The sequence below is a fragment of the Grus americana genome, chromosome 13 (genome assembly GCF_028858705.1).
Source record: "Grus americana isolate bGruAme1 chromosome 13, bGruAme1.mat, whole genome shotgun sequence".
NCBI lineage: Eukaryota > Metazoa > Chordata > Aves > Gruiformes > Gruidae > Grus > Grus americana.
This window is the reverse complement of record NC_072864.1, coordinates 12135752-12163481: the sequence shown is the minus strand read 5'-3', so window position 1 is coordinate 12163481 and position 27730 is coordinate 12135752. Positions and strand designations below refer to the sequence as shown.

The 27730-nt window shown below is 38.4% G+C and overlaps 1 protein-coding gene across 1 annotated transcript in view; it reads right to left on the bottom strand.

The window, feature by feature from the left end:
• Positions 1-25485, bottom strand: part of LOC129212237 (neural-cadherin-like) — a 62709-nt gene extending 37224 nt beyond the window's left edge. The window contains exons 1-7 of the mRNA XM_054840560.1: positions 24462-25485; positions 9087-9284; positions 8011-8236; positions 7034-7238; positions 5366-5477; positions 3835-4084; positions 354-496 (exon numbers count right to left, since the gene is read on the bottom strand). Of these exons, the coding sequence (XP_054696535.1) occupies positions 354-496; positions 3835-4084; positions 5366-5477; positions 7034-7238; positions 8011-8236; positions 9087-9284; positions 24462-25485 (2158 nt within the window). The remainder of the gene's footprint in view (positions 1-353; positions 497-3834; positions 4085-5365; positions 5478-7033; positions 7239-8010; positions 8237-9086; positions 9285-24461) is intronic.
• Between the last annotated feature and the right edge of the window lie 2245 nt (positions 25486-27730).

Genomic DNA, 27730 nt, shown 5'->3' with positions numbered 1-27730 from the left:
GTCACACTGTTATCAATAACAATGTCCTCTATTAAGTTACTGTCTATTATTACCTGTTATCTATAATAATGCTCTCTATTAAGTTACTGATTGAAAGCAAACAATGAATAAGTAAGATAGGTCAATTATACAAAGCTTTCAGGAAAATGATACAATTATTTTAACATTAGAAGTGAGTCTAGAACAATTGCATCTTTTTCCTGCAGTTTTTTTCAATTAGGTTAGTATTAGCTTCAAAGATAGCATTTGCTATGCAGTTTTTATAATTGCTACCTAATGAAGACCAAATTCAAGCTGCATCACATCAGAATCAACATTAAGACTGCAGCAGCAAAGAGCTAATATATTATTACCTTTCTTAGGATCAATAACAAAGTTTCCTTTTTGATTCCCAGACAGAATATCATATGTCACACCATCTCCATCGGGGTCAACAGCATTAACCGTAGCAATCAGTGTGTTTGGGCCTGCATCTTCAGAAACAAAACTCCTATAGCTGTTAAAAGAAATTATGACAACACATTAATGAATTTAGATTGGAAATAATATATACAGAACTATGTTTTACAACACCTACTGACTACTTGTACAAAGGGTACTGCAGAGGTTTGTAATTTATTAATGCAATTACACTGATAAGATGCCCCTCAGTTAACCAGTGAAATGATAGTATTGCTGATCTGTCCAACCATCTATGTCTTGTTGTTACCTCCCATAGACTTCCATTGCAAACTTTCAGCAGTATTGATGCTTTGAAGCTTAGCTTCGCAACAAGACTTGAGCTAAATGCAGAATTCACTTTTTTTAAAAAAATTTTAAAAAATGAGTTGCATCACTCACAGAATCAAAGCAAACATTTGCTAAGTTAAAGTGTGCTTGTTATAGCACACTTCCTGACACAAGCTGTCATAACGCTTTCAGTGCAGTCTTTGCAACCAGCATGACTAAGATGAGAATCAGATTTGGAGGATGTGTGCACAATGTCAGTTTTACAAAAATCTCTTCTCAAGTCCAGACACATCACTGACATTGTAATCTCTTAAGAGGCATTATGAGCCTAAGCTTAACGCTCTCTGGAGTACCAAAGCCCCCTGCTTTAGCAAAGTCCCAAACATTTATTATTTTATCTGACTGGATTGAGCATAGGCCAGACTAAGCATAGTACAGACCCGTCCATACTAGATATCCCAAATCTCAGCCAGAAGAATGAACTACAGCTGGCCATATCCAACAATGTAGATAAAATACATATGTACCACTGGGTTCAGAGTGCTTATGGACCCAGTCTCCATATGCTGAGAATAGGAAAAATTTAGAAAAAAAAAAAGGGGGGGGAAGAAAGAAAGAAGAAGAAAGAAAGAAGAAGAAAGAAGAAGAAAGAAAGAAGAAGAAGAAAGAAAGAAGAAGAAGAAAGAAAGAAGAAGAAGAAAGAAAGAAGAAGAAGAAAGAAAGAAGAAGAAGAAAGAAAGAAGAAGAAGAAAGAAAGAAGAAGAAGAAAGAAAGAAGAAGAAGAAAGAAAAAAGAAGAAGAAAGAAAGAAGAAGAAGAAAGAAAAAAGAAGAAAGAAAAAAGAAGAAAGAAAAAAGAAGAAAGAAAAAAGAAGAAAGAAAAAAGAAGAAAGAAAAAAGAAGAAAGAAAAAAGAAGAAAGAAAAAAGAAGAAAGAAAAAAGAAGAAAGAAAAAAGAAGAAAGAAAAAAGAAAAAAGAAAAAAGAAAAAAAGAAAAAAGAAAAAAAGAAAAAAGAAATAGAAAATGGATGCACAGAAAACTTCTGCCTTAGCTTTTGCTGTCTAGATATGTGTGTTTTCATAAAAACCTTCGCAGAGACAGCCTTTTTCCTTCCCCCAATTTAATATGCAATGAAGTAAGAGAAGTAAATTATTCTGGTTTAGCTCAGTCACAACCCTCAGGACACTGTCTTAACTCTGCATCTGGAAAGCAAATGAACAGTAATTCTGATAATTTTGAACATGACATATAGGAATAGAAGAGTTCAAGTCATCAGAAGAGGTCTCTTAAAAAGGAGAAAGTAAAAACTGACAAAATGAAACAGAGTGGTAGCCTTAAGCATTTCATAACTGAGATACAGAATAACCACGATGAAAGAAAGCTCGTGGCAAGGAATCATAACTTTATACTGGATGGTAAATCTATTTAAACATAGGGCTAGAAGGACATTGTCATCATCATCATCATCTGGACTTGTACTAGCCTGCCACAGAGCATAACATTAATTGCAAACTAGTCCCTCAATAGGACCTAATTTATGGGTGTTCATGATTAATCTGTTTCACAGAAAACTTCAACTATGTTCTGTCTGAAATGCACCTTTGGGTTCAAGATTTTTTTCATAACTGGAAAAATAAAGCAAAATCAAAGCATGTTTAACCTGGTTAAACAAAAACTTGAGATAATTTGAATTGCAGGAGCTGAATTCAATTCCAATGCCAATCTACATATATATACAATAGCAGTTTCCCTGCTACTGCAAGGGAACAGAAAAGGTTCTTGAGAATGTTTGGTAATTTAAAATAATGTTCATTTTAACCATATTCTTCACTAAACTTCAAATATAAGAGTTGGCAGGTTTATTTTTTTTTAAACTATGTTTTCTGCTTCCAATTTGTTAAAGACGTTTACAACATCTTTAATACTATCACTCATTTCTGATTAAAAAATTAGGAACAGATACAAGACTAGCAGAGATAAATATTCAATGACCCTGAACATTAAAATAAATAAATAAATGAAAAGTAGGCATCATCTGAAGAGTGAGAAACTTAATCTGGTTTAGTATTTGAAAATGTATAGAGATCCTATGAGAATTTACAAAACATCGATTTTTCCAAGCCACACCTCCTAAGCAACGTTTAAGAAAGGAAGGAAGGCACAAGATTTTGAAGCCAGAGGTTACTTTTACATAAAATAAGGATTGTCAGAAAGCTTTGATGTTTTGTTCAGCTAAACCACAAGCTTAGCATCACTGAAATCTCTGCCTGGGTTTTGTCCTGAGCAACTTCTACTTTGAAGAGTAGAAGGCTGATGGAGAAGCTGACTGGGAATTCCATTACTAAGCCTCTAATGTGAATGCAAGTTTATAGTACATTTGACATTGCTTCAGACACTTCTGAGCCGCAACTATGGAAGAAAAAAAGCTTACTAATGCTTTAGAAGGAAAATAATTAAAAACAGTTTGTAGGACATGGGACTAAGTGAAATTAAGTCAACTCCATTTATTGACATTTATCTTGTGGTTTTTATAATTCAGTGGTCATATAGGATTCTGTCATCTAATCATTTTCCTTTAGCAATTATAAACCAGGGATGTGGACTGTTGACTCTGTCTGAGCTTAAAATGTCTAATTAAAAGGCAAAATTCCACCATGTACTCTGGATGAGGGCTGAGGACAACACTGAGTTGCCTGCTTTTTCTGCTTGATCTCTTTTGGTGTTGGAGGTGTCCCTCTTGAGACACATATCTGAAATTACTACACCACTTCTTTCAGTACATATTGGAAAAAAACATAAGTGCAAGATCTGTCAAAAGAGACTGTCTATATACTACCCCTATCTAGTCCTACTATAAGTCCTACTACACATTGAAAATATGCCTAAACTTCAAAATTAAGATCCAAACTTACAGCTTTTTTCTTTTTTTTTTTTTTTTACTGGTAGTAACAGAGTCTCAGTGTCAAAAGATCACACTGCATTTATCAGTGTAACTTTCAGATTTGATTGAAGCCAGTTACCATCCTGTAATGATCAGCCTTCTGTCCAAAATAAAAAAAGCAACAGTGAAAGACAAAAGTAACAGAGTTTTAAGAATATGTATTTACATTGTCTGGGAAAACTCAGGTGCTTCATCATTGACATTTGAAACATGGATTCTAACAGTTGCTGTCCCAGTCTTCGGCTCTTCCCCTTTATCTACTGCCATAATTATGAACTCATAAAGATGGTTAGGTCGCTCATAGTCCAACCGTGTTGCTGGAAAAATAGTACCATGAGAAGTAATGCTAAAGTCTTGACTCAAAGTGTAATACAGTATTTCGGCATTCTCTTTCGAATCGCAGTCAGTGGCTGTCACTATTACAAGAGAAGAGAAAGATATTGTGTCGATCAAAGTTTGTGAATTGGAACGTTAAGTACTTTAACAAGAGAATTAGCATGTAGTATAAAACTGTAATAGCATTTGCCTTCGCGTGCAGTGCTTTAAATAGTTTATAAAACTGTGCTATCCCCTGTGCTTTTTATTGAACTAACCCCTACTTGAAAATAAGTTGTTTAAAAAAGAAGTCACCCCTGGTTGAATTCAGCCACTAGATCTTGCCTTCGTCTGCTGGATTTCAAAAACCCTGTACTACCAAGACATACATTGTCATGTCCATCTGATCCATACCGCTGACTTAAGATCACTTGGACAGATCACATCCTGCATGATTAAAGATTAAATATTTACATATATTATTGAACTGAGACAAGTTAAATTAACATGTTTGTCATATCCTACCTATAACCTACAAAAGCTACGCTAAAAGCGCAGTACCAGAATAGTAGCTGACAGACTACCATTAGTACAGGATAAATCACTAAGTAGAACAGGAGGAGGTTATAAAATCCTATCTACTAGGGAACAGCAATTTTCCTGTAGTTTAATTTCCTTTTTCCCCTAAAGATTTATAAAAAGTTTATGTAAGGGTTAAAGACTAATATAAGGCCCTTCTACAACTGTTTAGTTGACATAAATTTGTTTTATTGCTAGGACCTGCTAATTTCTTTATAAACATTTTCAATATACGATTTTTGCAGGTTACATAATCAAAATGTACATAATTTACAGAGCATCATCATTTAAAGCTTAAGTTACTGGTTACCTTATTTTAGAAAAGTCTTTTGCTCAAGCATCCAAACAAAACCTCACACAAGAGTTAAACTGTGCAAGAGGCTTTTAATGCAAAAGAGCAGTATTCCCTGCAAGAAGCCCACATAGGACTCAAAGATGGGCAGAGAAGGTAAGCTGATGTGTCTATAATTTCTCATCCAACATCACTCTCTTCCTTCAAAACAAGAAATGTTGCAAGACTGCTACTATAAGCCTGCTGCTATAATACCAACCACAACTGAAGTCCTGTTACTTCAAAATCCTACAAAGATTTGTTTCCTTTGCCTCCTGTTCCCCAAAATTATTTGGCCTGTGGCAGCAGTAAATAATTATGACCTAATTCTACAAAGTGCCGTTTGTTCTTCAGAGAGTTGCAACTACCCATGCTGGGGCAGGTAATTTTGCCTTCTGAACTGAATTCTCATTAGTGGGAGGAAAAAAAAATACTCATACTGAATGTAACAAATAGTTTTAGAAGTACTAACCTTGTAGAAGCGCAGTTGTCATAGTAACTGTTTCAGGAACACCAACTTTGCTGTAAATCGACTCAGGAAATTCAGGGGCACAATCATTCACATCTGTGATTACAACCAAAACCTGAATGGAAAAGAGAGGAACATTAAACAGCAAAGCAAATCAAGGCAATTACTTTATTGCTCTACAAATATTGGATGGAAGAATTTTCCAAAAACATCCTTGAGGTCTTCAGAAGCTATAGCACATAGGATAAACCATTTTTCTTAGATTGCTCTTTTCCTGCTGAGAACCGTTGAGATATTAGACTCCAAAATACTAGGAATTGCCAAGTCCCAACATTTTCCACTCACCCTTCATCTCCATTGATTATTTCCTATTACTAATATAAAGGGAAATGGACCACCTGCTTTCCAAGCATCCTTTTTCCATTGTCACATCTTCCAATACTTATGTGATTTGTAACACTAAAAATTCTATTGCCAAGCAGATTGCATTTTAGCAGTATAAATCTCCCAGACCAAGTTCTGAATTCAACTGCAGCAGTGTAAATCAGATGTAAATTGAACTGATTATGATAATACAAGTAAGAAATACAATTCTGCTTCTAACATCTTTAAAAAGGTTTTCTTATTCCTACGTCAAATATGAGTCCACAGTTGTATATTTTACAATCCAAACAGTACAGAGTGTGTTAAATTAGCCTTTATGGTGGTTCATACTGCTACACTTCAGACTTTCTGAAGTTGCTTGAGGTATTCTGCATCACAGTGCAACAGGTAGATGTATACTCCACCTACTCTTACACAAGTTCATATAAACTGAGAGTTGCTCTCTCCTAACTACTGAGGTTGCATCAGTGTAAAGCAGGTACAAGTTAAATGACATTTAGGCTAAATGTATTTGTAAAATCACCTCATAATCATCTTTCAAGTCATATTCTACCACTCTTCATCTTGTAGTTTGTAAAAGGGTCAATAGAAATTATCAGTCTCTGGTGTGCTACAGCCACTGTTTGTTACACTCACATACTGTCTCTCTCTGTGTCCTCCAACTTGTTCCTAATAATTCTACCTCCTGTTCCCTCTATAGCGGACATCTTTTTTCCTGCAGCAGGAACAAACTGTTATATTGCATGCATTTCCTAGCTCAGTGAATCCCTGAATTCAAACAACTGTAATAACTATATTTAGAAATATTTTTGCTGTCAGCTTTCTAAAACACCATGAACCATAATTTTTTAATATCCATGAGTTTTTATTACTTTCCCTTTAAAAGTTCATTTCGTGTTCTTGATACAAAACGAATCATTTTCTGTTCTGCCTTTGTTTTAATTTGGAATAATCTCAAATATACATCATACTTTATGAAGGTTTAGAGTAAGACAAAACCTCATATTTGGCTTGGCTGCATCGGTTTCCGTATCTTCCCAGATAAGGCCTGGGACCCATGATGGGATGGCATATTCATCCCTCAGAAATAGCCTTCTCAGCATCAGCAAGAGTGAACTCTAAGAGTACCTAAACCAGCCCTCCACAACTACCCATAGACAGACTTTTATAATGGGCAGTAGAATAAACAGCATGAGCTGGGGAAATGGGAGCCCCTAGTTAATCTGTACAGAAATCTGGAAAGGCTGAAGTAGAAACACATGAAGACTGCCAGAAGTGAACACCTACCTCAGCTGCACTACTGAAGTGGTCCTCATTTTCCTCTGCTCTGACCAAAAGAAGATACTGGTGTTGGTCACTCTCATAATCCACACTTCGAGTTAAACTGAGATCTCCTGTTGCCCAATCAATACTGAATAGACCACCAGGATTAGTTAGCAAACTGTAGCTCAGGGATTTGTTTTGATACGAGACAGCAGTGACTGTAAGAAACCTGCATTTTTTTTTAAAAAAAAAAGGACTGTAAAACTGAATGTTGTAGATTGAACAGTAAAATACAACACCACAGTTAATATAATCTGAATAACAGTGGAATGGCCACACAAGGAAGACATTTACTGGATGAAAGTATGAAAGTACTCTCAATTCAACTGGAAGAGGAAATATTTTCCATAAGAACAAAACAGTTTGGGATAGATGGAACCTAGTATTCAGGTGGACCTATGTTACTAAGATTTTCTGTGACATTTAGATCCACATGGTTAGACAAAGGATAGAAAAACAAAATGACAAGTTTTGTGGCATCTTCATTTTTGCTCAGTTTGTCACTATGACTGATGAAGACAGTAAATACAGTCTTTTTTTTTTTTTTCTGATTTTCACTTGATGGAGAAGACACTTCAAATTTGACACGTAAAATTAATATATTCTTTCGCACCAGGATATCTTTCTTCATGACGTAACAATTCTAATTTGTATTCTACATTTTGTCTGAAAATTAAGACACAAGCAACATCATCTAATACCTTCCATATCATTTTAAAAAAGCAAGGTACTGCAATTATTCAATACCACTTTTCTGTATAAAAGGGTGACTAAAAAAATAGATCAATCAAACTGTATCATGATCACTTCTATTAAGATATCTAAATTACTACCCACAGTATCTATTTCTGATTCACAAACAATACTGAGGCTTTGGGGAGATCAAACAAAAGTTAAACCAGGAACCCAATTGCACTGCATTATTTTTACCCGTTACTTACGATTTTCCTTGTGGCATACTTTCAGGAACATATACGAAGTATGATATGTTGGTGAACTGTGGTGGTCGAACTCCGGCAATTACAGAAACAGAGGTTGGAGACCCTCTGTTTCCAAGTTTATCTGCTGCTAGTACAGTCAGTAAATACTCCTTGTCCCTCACCAATGGCAAACCTGTCGTTTTAATCAAGCCAGTGTCCTTCTCAACTTCAAATCTGTCTTCACCACCTAAAAAGAACAGAGCCACAAATTGTTGTCAGCAAGAACATTTTTACTTGATTAAAATTAAGAGGACAATACAGTGTCAGTTACCAAGCTGGGTTTGGCTTAGAACCAGCATGCACACAAAAATTCAAAAGTTTGTTTAGAACTTAGAAATCAGTAATTACATTCATGATTACATTTCTATGTTGCATTTTATGTCTCTGGACAATTATCACTCTTCTTTATCCTCCAATACCTTGCTGTTGTTTGACCCTAAGTATCCCTTACCAGAAAATACCCTGCTGGAGTCCTGGTCAAGAAGAACAAATTCACCTTTGGAGCAGACTTGCTTAGACAATTTTGAACTATTACTGAAGTTTCTTTTAAAAGTCTCACAAAGAAAATTATTCATGACTCTGTACTAGCTTTGCAAAGCTAAGGCACAACCCAGACCCTTAAAAACTTGTTAGAAATTAATCAGAAGCACAACTCCCACAAGGGAGAAGGAACATTAACCCTCTCTGTCCAACCAATGGTGCTCCATCTCATAAGCAGGCTGTCCAGCAGAGAGGTGCTGACTAATGCTGTCACCCCCTTGCCAAAGCCCTGAGGACTACTGACTGCTCCAGTCCCAATCATCCCCTGGGGGACAATGTGGGCAGGAACCCAACTTTGCAGGAAGAACACACTTCAAATCTGGCAAATCTGTTCATACTCTCAATAAAAGTTGACTTTTCTCACACACAGAGCTGAAGGCTTTTGAACCTTTTGCAGGAGGAAGGGAAGATCTTTCACTAACGAAACTGAGGATAAAAGATAAAAAAGTCACAATAGTGAAATCTAATATACAGGGAATGAGAGGGTTAAAATTCACCTTCCAGGAGAAAATACTCTACAGCTCCATGGATCCCTTCATCTGCATCCACAGCAAGCAGCTTATATACTTCAGTGCCTCTCACAGCTTCAGGTGAAACCACAGCCAAGACTGGGAGGGGCTCCATGGCCCATTCAGGTACGTTGTCGTTCACGTCTGTCACAGTAAGTGACAAGTGCACCAAGTACCAATTCTTTCCTAAGAGGCACAGAAAAATGAAGAAATACTTAGGCAGCTACTTAATGGCACTCAGAGAAACAGAAACATGTATCAGTCCCTGAGTGTGTATTGTCTGCAATACTGTTTGCATGTAATCCGGAAAAACTTGGGGTTTAAGGCTCTTCTGCAATCAACAGCATCCAGACACAACGGGGGGAAAAATAACAGCACAAGTATAGCTGAACTGCAAGACAGAGGCCACCCATATTACATTCTACTAATCTCTTTTTTTAGGAAAGATCACACATTCTTAATTTTTCAGAATTTAAATATATGTTTTCTGGAAAGTTTTTTTCTGAAGAAAAAAAAAGTATCAAGAAATATTTGTTTATGCAATGATTACAGCAGCTCTGAATTTTGAAAATTAAATATTTGTTGCCAAAAAAATCTAGCCAATCTACCCTAACTAGTGATTTTCCTAGTTAGAAAGTTCACTGGAATCCTAATATAGTTTTCACTTCTGTTAAAGATCAAATGCTGTTTAAAAAAACCAAACAAAAAACCACCCCAAACAAAAAACCCCAAAAAAACCAAACACACAAAACAAACAAAAAAAACCCCAAACACCAAAACCAACCACCACAGAATGGAACTATTCTATTCTCCAAAAATCAACAACAGAAGATCCTTAAAAATTGAGGAAAAAGTATTTGTTGTACCTCTGTCTTTATTAAATCAAGCACTGAAGACAGTAGGGCTCCTAAAGAGGTAATAACTATCAGGCAGGTATTGCTGAAAAGGTGGCAGAAAGGAAGAAACTGCTCTGAAATCTCCAGGAATGGAGTGAAGCATTCCTATTAAAGGAGGAAAGAGTGGGAAAATATCCCATGTGAAGAAAGTTTCTGAACACAAAACCAAAGAATAAGATTAAAATCTTCATGTTCCAAAAGACAGCAAAATGATACAGAAGACAGCCATTTTCTCCTTAATAAATTTATATACATTTTCAACTGAAAAAATGCTTCCTTCAATCACACACAGCTAGCTCAGATTTTGAAGCAACTTAGCTAGGGTAATGCAGGACTGTGACAAAGTGTGGGTTTGTTTTGGTTTGTTTTTTTAACTGATATATTTATTTAGTTGGGAGCACATTATAAATATTACTCAGGCCTTTTGGCCAGCTTGGCTCCAAGTGGACTGGCACCGAACTTGTAAAAGGTTCTGCTACAGAAGCCAACTTGAGTGTTCCTGCAGTCCATATTTAACACCTCTGGCTCCAGAAAAGCAGTGCAGGCAGCAGTGTACACGGTACCCAGCCTGACTCTGAGAGCAGTACAACTGCATTGCCATGGCACTATGCCCCAGCTAACAAGCCTGGGGGAGTGAAAGGGAATGTGGTCCAGGTAAAAGTAGCTGTCTACATTTACAACATGATCTATCCACAAGTTTAATAATGGATGTAAAGTCAGAACTTTTAAAGTTCATGGTGTTAATATTTGATTTCGGTGTGTATTTATTATTTATACATACATGAAGACATATCTACACACACAGGCATTTGTTTTCAAAATAGCTTTACAGGAACTGAAGCACCATACGAAGAGGAACATTTAAAATTATTAGTTTTAATTTAAATCTAATTAATAATACAAAGAACTTAGTATGTAAGACTCTAAATATAAAGTGTTGCCAAACTGTCTAATCTTGTAAACAGTGTTATCTTGCTAAGAAGAAATATTCTTCCAGAGAGGTGTGCCACTTAGGCTGAACAGCTGTACTCTCCCTCTCCACTTCCTCAATTGCAGCATTACATCTCTCTCCAAAAAACATCCATGTTCCAACTAAAATATGTTACTTTTGTCTGACGGATGCATTTACTGATGTTATCCCTTCACTCCCACAGCAGTGCTAATCTATCTTTTGCATCAGTCTCTTGCAAGCTTCAGCTTTTCCTAATTACAAACCTTGGTCTGATGGCAAGTGGCATATTTAGTACACCATATCATGATCTGCCATCTATAAACAACCTGTAAGTGGATTGTCTAAAGAAAACTCCTTGGTGCTGTGATTAAAGTCAAATGTAAGTTTCTTAGTTTAGATTCCTGAGACATAATCCATCATGACCTTTGAGTACTTTCTGTTCTTATCCAGAAAATTCTCTTAATAGAAAAATCAGCATTCATCCAAGATAATCACAGAAGTTCTTCGTAGTTAAACTTGTAAAACTGTATTAATTCATCTGAATTTTTGAACTGTGACTCTTTCTCTAAAGAGCAACAGAAAGTGTATTGACAGTAACTTGTTAAATCTAAATTAATTTATTTGTATTTTTATCCTGTACTCAGAATCTAATGTTCCAGAGAATATATTAGCTTAAGATCGCACATATGAAAAAACAGTGGCTACAGCAAAACCAAATTTCTAATTTATCAAACAGTACATCACAGAAGCGATCAGTTTCTACAAAAAGAATCTTAAACATGCTTTGCACCATCGTGGATACATGCAACATGCATTTTTACATTTTCATGGAAAAACTCTGAGTTACCATGTACATCCAAGTCTTACAAAGTCTTTTCAACTCTAGCTGAGACAAACTGTGTGTGGTATGTATTGCACTTCTGCAGCCAGAAGTGCTGGGAGGCATGGTGTAAGGATGCTCAATTCAGCTTTCTCTAGCCGAATGTTCTTTATAACATTGCACGTGAAGCCAAAGTTTCCAAAGATAAGCTTGAATTGCCTCATTACAAAAACAGACTGACACTGAGGTGAGACTACTGTAGCCCATGCTACTATTGCACTGTCCTCTTAGTCAGCCAGCTATAATTCCCTTCAACATTTAGACAGCTCTGTCAAAGCAGCTGCATGCCTTCTTGTCTGTATAGCACAAAAGAAGCCAGAAAGAGCACCAAAAAAACATCCAAAAATCATGATGTAAAAAGTAGCAGCATGGGTATTATTTCCCACTACCACACTAAATAGAACCAGATGCGTTGCAAAGAGACGTGTTTCATGTCAGAGTGCGCGTTCCAAAAGTCCCAGGGCAGCCAGTCCAAGACACCTGAAGAAACTGCAGAGGAGGGAACTTGTTGACCTGAGTCTGAGGTTGAAATACACCATGGCGACCCACAACAGGGTAGGTTCTAAATGAGAAGTGCCAAATGAGAACAGTGTCTGCTTGAATGCTCCCAAGATTTTAATTAAAAGGTTGTCCAAAAAGAGTAAGTGCAAAAGGGAGACATTAGTGTCAAAATTGCCTCTCTCTTCTCAAAAGAACAGGTCTTGTGGAAGCTGTCACAAGTTTGTAAATACTCACTATTAGCTTAGTTTGCCTGGGCATACTGCAGGCTTAAAATAGCAAGCACTAAATTAGAAACTGAATTAAGAACCTTTGAAAATCTGCCTCTATAATAGCAAGATCTATTGAGGATTTGAATGCCACTGTGGTAAGCCTGCCAGGAGTAGAAAGGTTACTGATCTTTGTCTCTCTGGCATCTGGAAATCAATATCCTAATCAACTTGTGAACTCATTTTGGGTTTTGCTCAAGTTCTTAAGATGCATGTACTCCTCTACTTAAAAAATAGATCACAATTGAAGAATAACTGATTTTTATTGAACAAGTAGTAATAAAACTGGATATAAATTCCACTCTTGTCACTTACTGATCGTCAGTTCACTGAACATTAATATGCTGGTACTTAATTACAGTTAGTACATAATTATAACTGAGAAATATTTCTTGTAAGGAAACTGTAGAAAACTGCGTCAGGACTGAGATTAATCCTCACATGCTCTAGCAAACTTTATTAATCAAAAACTAAAATTGGACTTGGGTACGTTCCTCTAGGTACTTCTGTTTTAATAGTTAAGAGACCTTAATGTCATTTGACATCTTGGCAAGATCAAAGCTGTCAGCGATATGTTGGTTACCTCTCAAGCATCTGAATACTCTTAAGAATTTTGTTAGGATAGTCAGCAGGAACCACAATGCACATAATGGAAGAGACAGGCATAAGTGCCTCTCTTGACCAGTATATGTTTTTACTGCATATGACTTTACAGATCTTATTTGTATGTTATCTTCTTCCATCAACCATAGGCAATCTGATTCATAAGCAAAAATACTAAATAAATCATCATGATTTTGCTTTCAGATAAAGGTAGTCTGGAGGAAAATTACTGTAAGTTTTCCCTTCACTGTGTACCATATATCAGAGCAAAAACTGTAACAGAAACACCGAACAGGACCACACTTCTCTGCACAGAGACCTACAAATGTGACCTGACAACTTGTAGAAACAACATCAGGGTGCCCAGTGAAGCACGATTGGACAAGGACTTGCCAGAGGACAATGAGTGTGATGAAGAGACTGACGTGGACAATAATGTGTAATATGTGTATGTCTAGCAGGACAACACATTAAGAATTTCAAAGTATATATTCATGAATATGATTTTTTAAAGCATAACTCCACATTCTAATGAGTGCAGCAAATATTTGAAAGTTTTTCATTTGTTGTAATTATCATGACACATACATTACAAAATGCAGCCTCTTATACTTTGTAACCGACACAGCTGCTTGCCTACAGAATAGTTGTGTTTTCCTACAGAATGAAGCTTAATCCAAACCTTTAACTAATTTTTAATAAGGTATATAAAAGTAATTTTCTTCCCTATTTATGAAAATGATTTGTGCTTCAAGTCAGTGTAAGGAAATTTTAGAAACATAAATCTCTCAACAGTTCAGGTGTCTCAATGTCTCCTACCATCAAAACATCCCCCCATATGTATCTTGCAGATATATTAATGTACATCAGTATATTAATAGTAGTAATACATTATTACATATCTGCATTTGTATATTATGATTAATAGTAGTTTATTAGTAGTATATAAGTAGTACATATGCAGTAATATTGCTACATTATAGGAGAAATAATGTTATAATTCCACTCAAATCTTAGCAGAAACAGCTTAAAACTGGTAATCCTCTGTGGATTTGGGTTAAGTCCTACAAACACACAGACAGGTCCTACTTAAATTATCTGTTCCACATACTAGACCCCAACAAGAAGTGTAGATACCTGCAACTATATTCAGCAGTGTAAGTCAACACACTACTGAGATCCTAAATCAGGAATCTAACACAGACTTAATTATCCCTAAAAGAAATTTCAAAAACTGTTTTGTAATACATTACCAACAAGAATTTCCTCAATACTGAACACTAGATACTTGACTTTCAAGCCAGGCACACCATAGAGATCTTACACAAAGACACCCATTAAAAAAAAATCCTACTAAAAGAATAGTTCTGCTAATTACATTGTTGGCACACATGCAGATTTTGCATTTGACAGATTTTCTTCCTTAGCTTCAGACAACGGAAAAATTTAAATTGCTTTCTCACAGATACTAAGCAACAAGAGATAAAACTCAAGATGGCTCTTGCTGCACATAATTCATTTCCTATCACCAAAATCAATCTTCATAATCCACTGCTGAAACCTCATCACAGGTATGTATCTATAATTGCTTATTTTTCATGCCTATCTGTGGTTGAAAACTGATAAACAGAAGGATTATTATACTGCCTACTCTGAATTCGAACTACATTAGGTAATGTAATACACTAGCTGGCCCAAGTTTCTGCTCACAGGAAATATATAATATGCCATGACTCACAATTTTCATCCTTTGGGAAAAAAAAAATACATAAGCAAAATATTAAGTGACTTGTTGGGAACTTTAACCATAGCAAAAATGTTCTTTAAAAGCAGCAGTAACTAACTAACAAAAAAAAAAATAGTGAAAGACTCTCTAGAATAGCTTTCTTTAGGTCTGCCTGTAGGCAATTTTCTAGATCCATACAGCTAATGAAGTCAGCTCTCTACCAACATACTCTGCATAAGAATCAACATAATCCAACTGTTAGTTTCTACAGCAGAAGCATTTCAAAGAATGTCACAGTTTATCTACATAATGTCTCTAGGTGTTAGACTTTCCTCACTTTATGTTAGACTAATTTTAGCACTACACCCATTTAACCTTTCAATACATGTAAAAAACATAGGTCACCTCAGCTATCTGAGGAAACTGATTTAGTAAAATCAGAATTGCTGTACATCCAATAACATTCCTGCAATTCCACAAGGTCCAAGCCATAATGCAGACAGGATTTGTGCAATATCTAAAATATTCCTAGTTTAAGACAAAATTCACTTTCTTGAAATGAAGTCACTTCTCCAAGAAAAAGCATGAAAATATCTCACTCAAATGCCTTTCAGGAAACAGCAGTGCAGATCAAGGACAGCGTCTGCTGTCAGCCTCCTCGCTAGATTCCTTTTTCCAAATCTCCACAATCAAAAGGCAGACAGTGCCTCATTAAGCACAGTTGTTAAGATTGAAAAACTTCAATAAAGGAAGAGTTAAATATATAGAAGAAAACATAACATTTTAAATTAACTATTCAAAGTTAGAAATAGGATCCTTTGGTGAGATACAAACCACATTTGTGTAATAAAATACACTGATCTTATTTAAAAAAAACAAACAAGAAACACAACAAGAAAAGACCTTAATACTCATATACTATGAAGAATGGGTTACATACATTGTAACTTAAACCATTGTAAATTAAAAAGGGTGTCACAAGCTTGTAAAATAATTAGTAATTTTTCACATCAAATTTAAGACATATAGAGGGATTTAGTATTTAGAAGGAACCCCTAGGGGAGTCCAAATTAAAGACTTGTCAAAATTGAAGAACATACAGAAAATTACAAGAAATGATCAAATGTCTTGATCAGATAATGGTTCCTTTCTTCATTAGGTTCTTCACTAGTTTATTGGTCTACCGAATCCAGGTTTATCTGAAAAAACTCTTTTGTAGTGTTCACCATTAATTTTCTAGGAGAGGGTTTCAAGGAAAAGTAACATGACCTAGCTCCTCCAGCCTGACAAAGAAGGCGGGTTATAGTCACTGGATTGCACACATATACTGCAAACTGACAAATCCTGTCATTTCATACAGCAACTGAAAAAAAAATATTCTCCCACCTGCTTATATTGTTACACCAAGGGTGGGAGGAAGGAGGAGAGGGCTTTAATAATTCATTCAGTTAACAACAACTTCTGAATGTTACACTGTTTAAACCAAGCCTTGAAAATCATGCATGCTGAAATAGTTTGATTGCAATTTCAAATACCATAGGTTGGAGTTGCCTCTAACCCCATCTCTTTTCACCATGTCAAATTATAAAAGATGCTGTCAATCTATGAAATCAAACGTATTCCCAGACTTCTGCTTTCATTAAGATTATATCACTGTCTTTTCTCTCAAAAATCCAATGGATACTTCTGTAAGACGAGACTTGAAAATAAAATCTTTGTATTCGTGAAAAATGTAGGCTTCTCTGCATCAGTATAATTGATAAAACTGACAATGCCAGACATTCTGATTTAAAAAATGTGACATTGTAGAATATGTACTTGACTGAACATGTCTCTACAATTGTGGACAAATATTAAACATTCCTTGAATATACTGAGGGAAGACGTATTATATTATTATGATTAAACAATAATGGGTGAGAAGCTAGGTTGCTCCTGGCATTTTTAGGTCATTTCAATTTATTTTTAAAAGGCGATTATGAGAGTGTTAAAAGTCTTACAAGCCTATAGGTCAATACCACTATTACATTCTGATCTACATCTATCAACAAATTAAGTATTCAAGTTAGTATTTTGGTTTTTAAGTCGCTCCAACTTCTAAGACTTTTACCTTAAATAGACACGGGTTTTTTTTTTTTAAACTCAGGGGTTTGTTATTTGTTTGGGTTACTACAAGTAAAATATTTTGGGGTTGGTTGAGAGGACATTGTTGTTTTGAGGAAGCTTTGCAAATATCATACTGAACTCTTTTAACACCCTCCTCTATAATATGTCTTCATGTAAAGTATCTACTGACTTAAAGTTTGGAAAGATACATTTCCAGAAAAAAGCCTTAATGTCCTAAGCCTCTAGTTGCAATCAGGAGAAATATCTGTTCCCATTTTCATACCATAACATGAGATACAAGCTACTGGTTACTGTACCCAGTCCTACAGTATACCCTTCAAAAAATAGGACAATTATGCACGAACATTTCTCTACTGTCATTTCTGAAAATTCATGAAGTGTATGATGGGCTACTTTTAAGGACAGTATTTTGCTCATTCATGAAACAGAAACCTTCTAAAGAGATAACTTTGATGGGCTCAAGCTGTGGACAGCCCACGTTCCCTCCTAATATGCCTTATCTTTCTTGCAGATAGAATGATGACAGTCTGTCATGTCTCTGGTCCTTACCCTCATCTCGCTTTTAAAATAGAAATTAAAGCAAACCAGAAAACAAAAGCACAAAAGTAAAGAAGGCATCAGAGGAGCTAAATGATCATGGCAGAGTAGATCTTAATATAAATTACCAATTAAAAGAGAACAAAGTGATAACCATGTTATCCGGGACTTCCCAGTGTGGTATCCATCCGCTGAGAGTGGCAGACAGAAAAACCAAGCGTGCCCAGATGTGAAATAATGACTACAAAGTAATAATCACAACAGACATCTTTAATAACAAAACATGTGTCTCAATAAATGATTATTGATTGTCAGAAAACATTATCATAAGGAGAGAACTTAGCTAAAGAGGTAGCAGCTACTGTACCACTGTAAGATGGGAAGTTCTCTTGAAATTTTCCTTATAATTTCTTGGGGAAAATCTGGTTTGTTTCTCTGTAGCCCATCATGTGCAAGGAAAAAAAAAAAACAAAAAACCCAAAAAAGACACCACAATCAGTAGCCTCACCAACACAGCCTGCTGTACTTCTTTGTATCGTTATGCACAGAAAGTCTTTTGAACTAACATTATCTGGACTGCAAACCTAAACACATGAAAGACAGGAAATCATTATCATGTATCAACATTTATATGCATCATCAGTAAACTGAAGCCTACCCGTACCACACAGAACTCTTGTCATTAGGGCTAGGAAAAAGCAATAAGCTGGTATCTGCCTAGTGCACTGTTATTGCAAGGAGAAAGGACACTAGGCTGTGAAACTTCACAAACATTTTTTTGCAGTAGGGAAGACTGACGAATCTCAGCTTCCATTTCAAACTGTGCTGAGCAGTAAGCTGTCATATAAAGCCTTTCTCACCTATTTCAACCCTTTTCTGCTCTGTCGCCCCCAACTGTCCTTATCCCAAAGCTGGCACTTCCTTAATACTGACCTTTTATATGCACTTCTCATTTAAAGAAGTAAAAAAATTGTATATGTATAAGATTAATCATCTAAGGCAATCAAATTTCCTATTTAAGAAATTACAAACTCTTTCATCAGAAAAAGAAAAAAATAAGTGGAGTTTATGTCTAAAACATTGTATATTATTAAGTGAATCAAAAGGAAAGTGTCTTCAAAGTACTGAATTTGTCCCCTACTTACACCAAAACACTTTGAAGTCAAAGGAAAATTTACTGTGGGCTAAGTCTCAGTCTCTCTTTTACTGTAAAACCTAAACTCAAACATACCAAGAAGGTTTAAAGATATTCTTATCTACAAATTTGGATACTTAGGAGACTAACTGAAAGAAAGGTTAGGAAAAACTGAAATAAAACTATTTCATAATCAAATAAAGTGTAACATAATTGCCATGTCAGTCAGAGAATCAATGTCCAACTGGAGATGTTATAAACCAGCTTTGAGGAAGATCCTATCCATATGTTCTATAATTTACTACTTCCATCAGATTAAGAGATTTGTGTGGAAATTTTGATCGTAACAAAAAAGCAAGCTTATTTCTTTTGCAGAAATTGAATGTTTGAGATGATAAACAGCCAGAAGATCTAAATAGCTTTGGTGTTCAAGACCCAGTAGTCTCACAGATATTTTTAATCTGACTATTTGCAGTAGAAAGCATATAGTATCAAAACATTCAGACTGAATAAACATCAACACGGTGCTCTAAAGCTTCCCTAGACATTCCTGTCTATCACAAATAAGCAACATTCCAATCCTGTAAACACCCATAGTTGTCCCGAATGCACACAGAATGTACATTCCCTTTTGACTCAATAGCATGCAATCCATTGCAGTTTAACGAAACACATTTGCTGGGTAATAGATGATGATTTTAATTTAGGCCCAGCTTGATGTGTAACTGTTAACATGGTTGTAATTCATAAAAGAGGTAATAAGAATTGTAAAAGACAAAGTATCACCCAGAAGCTACTTAATTCTTAGGGATGATCCCCACAGAATCAATACACCTAGTAAGAGACTAGGGCCTCAGATAAAATTAAAATAGATGATCCTTGGCTTCCAAGCATGAAAACCTTCAAGGTTTAAAATACACATATCGCTAAAATTGGTATCTCCACTCTATATGCCAATTTAAACAGGACAAATATACTTAAAATGTAAGTGACTGCTGTTAACTACTTGGAGAGCATGTCAAACATCACCCTTAGTAAATCCTCTGATAAGAAAAAATGAACAACAGGGGATTACAAAGCTAATGCCCATGGATGAAGTAAGGTCAAAGGAGCTTGAGACAACAGAGGATTAGAGAGACGGGATCTTTCATGCACTTTCCTCAAGCATTAATGGAATAATGGCTCCTCAAATGAAATGCTAGCTCTATGTTAAAATATTGATGTGTATGACAGTCTAACAAATTTTACCTTCTGTTCACTGAGTAAAAACTTAAAGTATTAGGGTTTTGTGAAAACTAAATAAATTGTGTCCCAATAAATGAGATGGGATAAAATCTGACATGCTGCAGAAAATGTGAGCATAACCATCACTTCTTGCCAGGCAAGGTTAACTTGAATTAGAATATAGCCCAGGGCTGAGTGACCAATGGGGTCACTAGAGGAATTTGCTCATCAAGGGCCATGTGTGAAAAAAACATGCTCATGAAGTTAAGCCCCGAAATTCTGGAATTCCGTTTAGCATCTTCTTACTCAAACTAATGTATGAGTTTTTCCTGGCGTTTCTTTTTAGTTTGGGGTTGTGAGGCTTGTTTGTTATGTTTTGTTTGTTTTTCTTCTTTTGGCCAACACATTTGTAAATTACGAAAAACATAAATATTGTTGGGCCATGTTTTAATTTCAAATGTGTGGTTTCAGGTCTCCCAACATTAAATTTTCTGGCCAATGTCCAGGCAGAGCAATTTAAGCTCTCAAGGTAGTCAAGGTACAGAGAATATTTTATACAAATGCACGTACCCTGCTGCTGAAGTTGCAGAATTTAACTGCCAAGGAGCAGCGAGGACAAGCTGCTCTGCAGGGTAATATGAAATAGGAGTCAAGGGTGACAGCAAGGCAAGCAAGGACCTCACTGTCACTGAGTAAGAATAGCAGAGCAGATCCTGAGATACAAACCTGCTTCATCCAACAGTCCAGTGGTCACCAGACAGATTTGCAGTGAAGAGGCAGGTCTCGGGTCAAACTGGGAAGCCAAGTCAGCAAGGCAGTGTCAGGGTCAGCAAGATACATGGCCAGGTACAGCACAACCCCACAGGAGCTCAGGAAAAGACCTGAGCTTAAGCGCAACTCCCAAGACATAGGGCAGAGGCCACAGACAAGGCTTGTGACAACTGACTGTCTGACCCAAGGTTAGCTGGCTGCATCATGTCAGAGCTGGCCTTGAACGTGGGCAGCCTAACTCAGGGAGCTGCAAGACCGGTTACTGCACTCCAAGACCTGACAAATATGTTGGACAGGTCAGCCCTAATCTGGAAGGTAACATCCTACCAATCCAGCAGGCTTGACTGATCAGTGATCTGTTTTCTATTTCTTAAAACTGGCTTCTGCCTGGTTTTAAACCTTCCTTCTAAGAATTCATAGGAGGAACACACCTGAACTTGAACTACAAAACAAGACAGTATCTCCTCTCTTTGTCCAGGGCCTGGAATTACTACTCCTCCACAAGTACAGCCATAAAAAAAATACACTTTCCACTATAGGTCCAGATTTTCCTGTTGCCGCTTTCCAGTATACTGTTTCCAGAAAACATATAAACTATGTTAAAACTAAGTCTACAAACTATCAAATGGCCACAAAAAGATACACAGTGAATAAACAGAACTAGTAACATACTATTTCCTCTACAGATTGCAGTTAATTTTGCCATAGCACTAAAATACACAAAATAACTACTTATTATTTCAAAGAATACCTTTTTTTTTTTTGTATTTACATTTAAAAAAAAAGAAATAATGAACAAAATATGTCCAGTCAAAATGTAACTACAGCATGTAGCTGCACTGGCAGTGACAATAGAGGTAATAGTGATTCATCCACATCACTCCAATAAATCTTAAAGCTCAACTGCAGCTTTGCAAAAAAACCCAACCCTGCATGCCAAAGAGTTGTTCATGCTGCAAATGCCCCTCAAAGCTACCCCTGATGCAGGTAAATGTATACCAGTGCCAAGCCTATCTCACACCATATGATTCTACTAAGAAATACTCCACGTAGTGAGGAGTTAACCTGTTACACTGGTAGGTTAGCTCATACCTTCAACAAGCTGCAACTCAGAGTGAGAAAACCCTTCTTCTATAAACATGTGGAAGATTATCTGGATACTGAGATGCTAAAGGTCTGGTCGCATCTGGAACAGTATTTACTTCAAGGGAACGCCAGCCCTGGACACACTGCTGTGTTGATCATCCAGGACAGAATTGAGAGGAAGCAAACAGCAAAGTATTTAAAATTCTATCTTAGTTGAAGAGAAAAAATAAACAAATGTGCAGTCTGTTACATGTCCTTTGTGCTCCTCTGAATAAAAACTAATTCATGAACAGGGCATTTCTTACACAGCCCCATTTATGAACTAAAGGGTGAGGGCTGTCACATAAACTAGGAAGAAACACTGCTGATCATTGCCTTATTACTATATAACAGCCCTGTTGCTACTATTTTGAGAATGCTCCATCAGAAAAAAGAAAAAAAAATATCAGTTTTTCTTCCTAGAGATGTATTAGGACCACTTGTGCCACAATGCTTTTAAGCATTCTTTACTACTACAGATAATGAAGCGCACATTACAAATGAATTGTAATAAACTACACTGAAAAGATAAAGGACAAAGAGCCTAGACTTTATATGCTAAAGAATCTAAAAATCTTGTCTTACCCTTGACATCATTGCCTGGGTTGAAGTATATTTTTTTATGGCTGTACTTGTGGAGGAGTAATATATCAGGCTAGCGGAAAACACTCCAAACTGTTTAGTACAACTACAAGATGGTGAAAAAAATCCCTGAAAATAAGTTAAAGTTGGTTCTTTTTTTTTTTTTTTTTCAAATGATGTTAGCAAGCATTGCTTTGGAAAAGAAATCTCTGGCATGACAGAGTGACAAGCTTTGTTCCAGGCAATCTCAGACTTTTATATTCAAACTAGATAAGGGTAAAAACTATCAAAAAGGTGAGAGTAGCAGTAACCGGGGGCAAGGTTAGCTACCATTCCTCTAACAACATCTTCATGATCCTGACAGAGGGAACTGTGACACCAACAAAGGGCTGAAACTTGAGCTACATGACAGAATGGGTGAACATCCCAGAAGCACACTCAGATTGACCCAACAGATTTTGTCACTGCCTCTGAGTAATGACATCCCTTTTGGCATGTAGCATTGCTCAAGATTGAGCAGTAGTGAAGATAGGACACAGAAAGCGTTTGTGTTTTGGCAATTGGTCTATCAACCTCCTGGTTAGCAGCCAACACAGCATAAAGCCAGGACGAGTGACTGACATCAATATGCTACAGCGATAGGCATGACAAAAACCAAGCGAGAACGAGAGAAGGATTTGAGAGTTGTTCCTCAGAACCCGAGTTAAATGAGTTGGTGATCTAGCCTGCTTCACAGGGGGGAGTATCCATGTCACTGAAACTGTCAGCACTAATTAGAATCCCTGCAGGCATCCTCAGGGATTAACAGACACCAAGGAATACACTGCCTCACTCCTATGGGCTGCCCCTCAGTCAGAAAACAGAAGAGATGAAGGAAATGGATAGCGTGGGAAGCCTTTCAGCTCTCCTGCCCGCGCTACTCTGTGGCTAACAGAAGTTGATAGTTTTCACAAGTGCTACAAGTCACTTAATACAAACCCCTTTCTAAACCTTTGCAAGATGAAATCAAGCCAACCAATTCATTTCTGCTGATACACTTTTCTCCAGAATACCCAAATTCTAGACAATCTTCAGAACACTGTTACAAGTAACACGAAAATAACAAGAGACACGGTGAATGCACACAGATATCCACCATCCGATGAATTCAAAATGTCCTTAAACTATGCTGTATTTTCATAGGTGAAAAATATTAACCAAGATAACAATTCAAAATGAAAAAATAATTTTAAAAAGTAATGGATGCTATCAGCCAAAGATAATTAAAATGAGCTATTTAACTTGAGTAAAAGCCTCTGAATGATGACAATTAAATCATAAATATGCCATTTTAATGGTGCACATTGAACTCAGATTTTTTTTAAAAAAGCAGCCACATAAATGCAACAGCACCAATCTTACAAAAACTCACATCATTCTTGTGCGCCAAACATGCTTAACTTTAATAACAACTCAAAACTCTGTGACTTCAGCTGCTAACTTTAATAACAACCCAAAACTGTGACTTTAGCTGCATGCTACAAGTTAAGCATTTACAGGATCTGAGCTTTGGGAAGCATTTTAATAGAAAATACTTCTGTGTAAGAAGCATGGTATATCTAACATGCTTTGTCTCAACATGTATATAACATATATGTGTGGTTACACTACCCATTTTCCATGCTGCTCATTAATGACAAAGAATTTTAACAGGTGAAACAGTTAAATTCTAATAACCACCTTACTGCTCCAAGCATGTTATGTAGCTGTACAGTTCATATTCAGTAAAATATGTAATGCTTCTTGTCACCTAAAGTGTTTCAATATTAATAATTTACAGGTTTAAGAGATCAAAACTACAGCCCACAATACAACAGCACGACACCTGATGCTAAACCATCGCTGTGCGCTTGCTGTCACTTGGGGACTTTTTACTCTGAAAGACAAACTATCCTCCAGCTCACTCATGGGACAAGACCGCTACTTTGTGTAAGACGCAACTTTTTTTGCGGCCGCAACCGCGGGGAGGAGCATCCCGCGGCCTCACGCCCGCACCTACCTCGGCGCTCCAGGACGCGGACGACAAGCTCCCAGGCGGCCGCCGCCTCCCTGTCCAGGGCCGTGGCGAGCGTCACCTCGCCGCTCTCCCGCTCCACGCGCACCGGCGACTCCTCGACGGGCGGCGACACCAGCTCGAACCAGGCAGAGGCGAAGCGCGACGGGGCCAGCGTCGCCAGGCGGCTGCCCGGACGGGCGTCCTCGGGCAGGGAGAGCGCCAGGGGCGCGGCGGGCGGCAGCACGGCCCGGCGGCGGCGGGTGGCAGCGCGGAGCGGCGGGAGCCGCTTGGGCTGGGGCAGCACTTCCAGCTCCAGGGGGTCGCTGAGCAGCGCCGGCCGCCCGCGGTCCCGCGCGTAGAGGCGCAGCGGGATAGGGGCGCGCAGGTGGAGCAGGGAGCGCACCAGCACCACGCGCCCGCTGCGCGGCACCACGAAGAAGTGCGCGCTGCGCGGGAGGGCGAAGTAGCGCAGCTCCGCGTTGGCACCCGCGTCCGCGTCCTCGGCGCGCGCCTGCCACACCTGGGACTTGAGCGCCAGCGTCTCCTCCACGCGGAGCTGCGTGACGCCGGGGCGCGGCCCCCCCACGAAGCGCGGCGCGTTGTCGTTGTCGTCCAGCACGCGGACGGTGAGGGCGGCCAGCTCGGCGGCCGTGGCGCCGCGGGGCAGGCAGCGCTTGCAGCACAAGCCCAGGCGGAAGGAGTAGAGCGCCCGCGCCTCGCGGTCCAGCGGGCGGCTGGTGCGCAGCCAGACGCGGGCGGTGCGGGCGTGCAGCGACACCTGGAAGTGCGAGTGGCCCTCGCCCAGCAGCTGCAGGTGCCAGCGGCGCCCCTGCACCTTGGCGCACCAGGGCTCGGGCCCCAGCCGCGTCAAGGGGATGCTCAGCCCGCGCACACGCGTGCCCGCCGGACGGTTCTCCGCGACGTGGCCGCCGAACGAGGGTCTCCTCCGCGGGGCGGCGCGGGCGGCGGCCAGAGCCCAGCACAGCAGTAGGCAACCGGCGACGCGCAGGGCTCCGCGGGGGCCCATGACGGCTGCGAGCGGCGGCGGCTGCCGGCCGGGCTGCGCGGCGCTGTCCCGCCGCTCCCCGCAGCGGCGCGGCGAGTGGGCGGGCGGGGAGGGGCCGGAGCCGCGGGGCAGGGCCGGGGCCGGGAGGCAGCGCCGCAGAGCCCCGGGCCGGGAGCTGCGCTGGGGTCGGGGCAGTCACCGCCGCCCTGCCTTCTGCAGGCAGCGGTGCGCGCGTCCAGGTTCACACAGAATCAACTGTCCCGTGCATCTGGCTTAGGGCGTCCCTGCGGGGTTAGAAGTAGCCGTCAACCCAAATTATCGCATAAAGAGGATAATCTCGCCGCTTGCTCTACCTCCTCAAGCCCCCACCTTCCCCAGGAGCCAAGTTCTTTGCCCACTTACCCGGGCACCAGTGCAGAGGTGATGGCCTGCAGCTTGTCACACATCTCAAACAGCCTCTCCCAGCACTCGGGTGCCTGCTGAAAATATTTTCTTGTTGATTTCTAGGTAGCTATGTATTATAAAATCCCAGTTTTGCCCTCAGCTTGCACCCTTGAGCAACGTCACTGGCCTAAAGTTACATCTTTAGTCACAATTAATCAGCTCCCCAATACCTCCAGAATTGTAAAGGCAAAACAATTTTTTTTCGGTGAAATGTAGCTTACCTAGAGAATGCTTCTGGTAATAAACAGAAAGAAATAGAATCCAACATCTATTTAACAGTGTTGGATTTTTGGCATAAGTAAAACTAAAACAACCATAAAACTCAATTTTATCATTAAAGTTAACTGACTACATAAATCAGGTATGTTGCAGAAAAAGTTAATACACTAAGCAGTTTCTCTTCAAAACAGAATTGTGCTTTCAAGAATAATGTCAAACACAATATAAAACAGGCATTAGCTGTGTTTATGTAGTACACAGAATGATTCTTAAGATTGAATAAGTGATTTGAGATTCAAGAAAAGAAAAAAAAAAGATTCTCTGTATTAGTCATATAACTCAAATTTTATGAGACTGTGAATAATGGTTACTTTTCTTATAAAACAGTGCATTTTCCTTAGACTTCCCACCCAAGACTGAAAAACTTTATAAACACAATATTGTACCTTCCTGATATCCTTTTAGAGAAACTGGTTGCCTTATGGGGAAACCGGAGTCCAGGATCAATTAGGAAGACTACTGGAGACTCAGAATGAAAAATCCAAGTGCCCTATGATAACCACTAAAGTGACCTTCTCCATTTCATCCTGCAAGTAATTAAGGAGACACAAATCATCAGCCTCACACGTTAATACACCATCTCCATTTATGCCTCCTTCAATCAAGCAGCATGGTATTGTCAGCTGCAGAGTAGCCATACTCACCTTCCCCTCCTCCCCCTTCACACCAACAGTCAGTAGCAATTTCAGACTGACAAACTTCTTCAGGGTCCAGGGCAGGATTACTCTTCTATTCACCCACAGAATGGAACAGGCACAAGACCTTCCAAAAATAAAACATCTATCCCTAACACGCACTGAAGCACAGAAGAGGGGGAAAAAAGGCTGAGGAAATGCCATCTGAGGTAGAACAGTGCTACTGAGAAAGCTCTGGTGGCCCATCAGAAAGGCAGAACCATTTACCTGAAACAAAATAAACTCATCTGAAGTACTACAGAGTAATTGTTTCTCCCATTCCTCAAATGCAACTGAGATTTCAAGCATTTGCAATTCTCCTTCAGCATAAAACCCGTGGGGTAAGAAGTTTCTGTATCTGAATTCCAATGCAGGCATGGATGTCTTGAATAGGATGAAATAATAAATGGGTCAATCTTTCATCCATTTCTCTAACAGAAGTGAATCTTCATTATAATTAGCAATAATAATAATAATGATGAACATACCTTCTTCAAAAAAATTGAAAATATTACAGTTGTATTGATGTTAAAAGTTGAGATAATGTAAATTCTTAGGCGAAGTTTTCCTCACAGAGTTAAATGGCCTTGAAATCTCTATATAAAAGTACCCTCCTATATGGGATGTTATCGTCAGTGCTTTTGTGGTGGCTTTTTTATTACTTTTTTTTTTTCTTAAAAAAGAAAATTTGTGAAGTTTATGGATTCTGTACAGAACAAAGGGCAATACAGACTGGGATGGGAAGAACTCACAACTTGGTCACAAAAATTTACATGTCTCCAAAATAAAAGGAACTTTTCCAACAGTTCCCTAACTAGTAGCATGCTACAGAGAATACACAACTAGCATTTGATCAAAATTTGATCAAA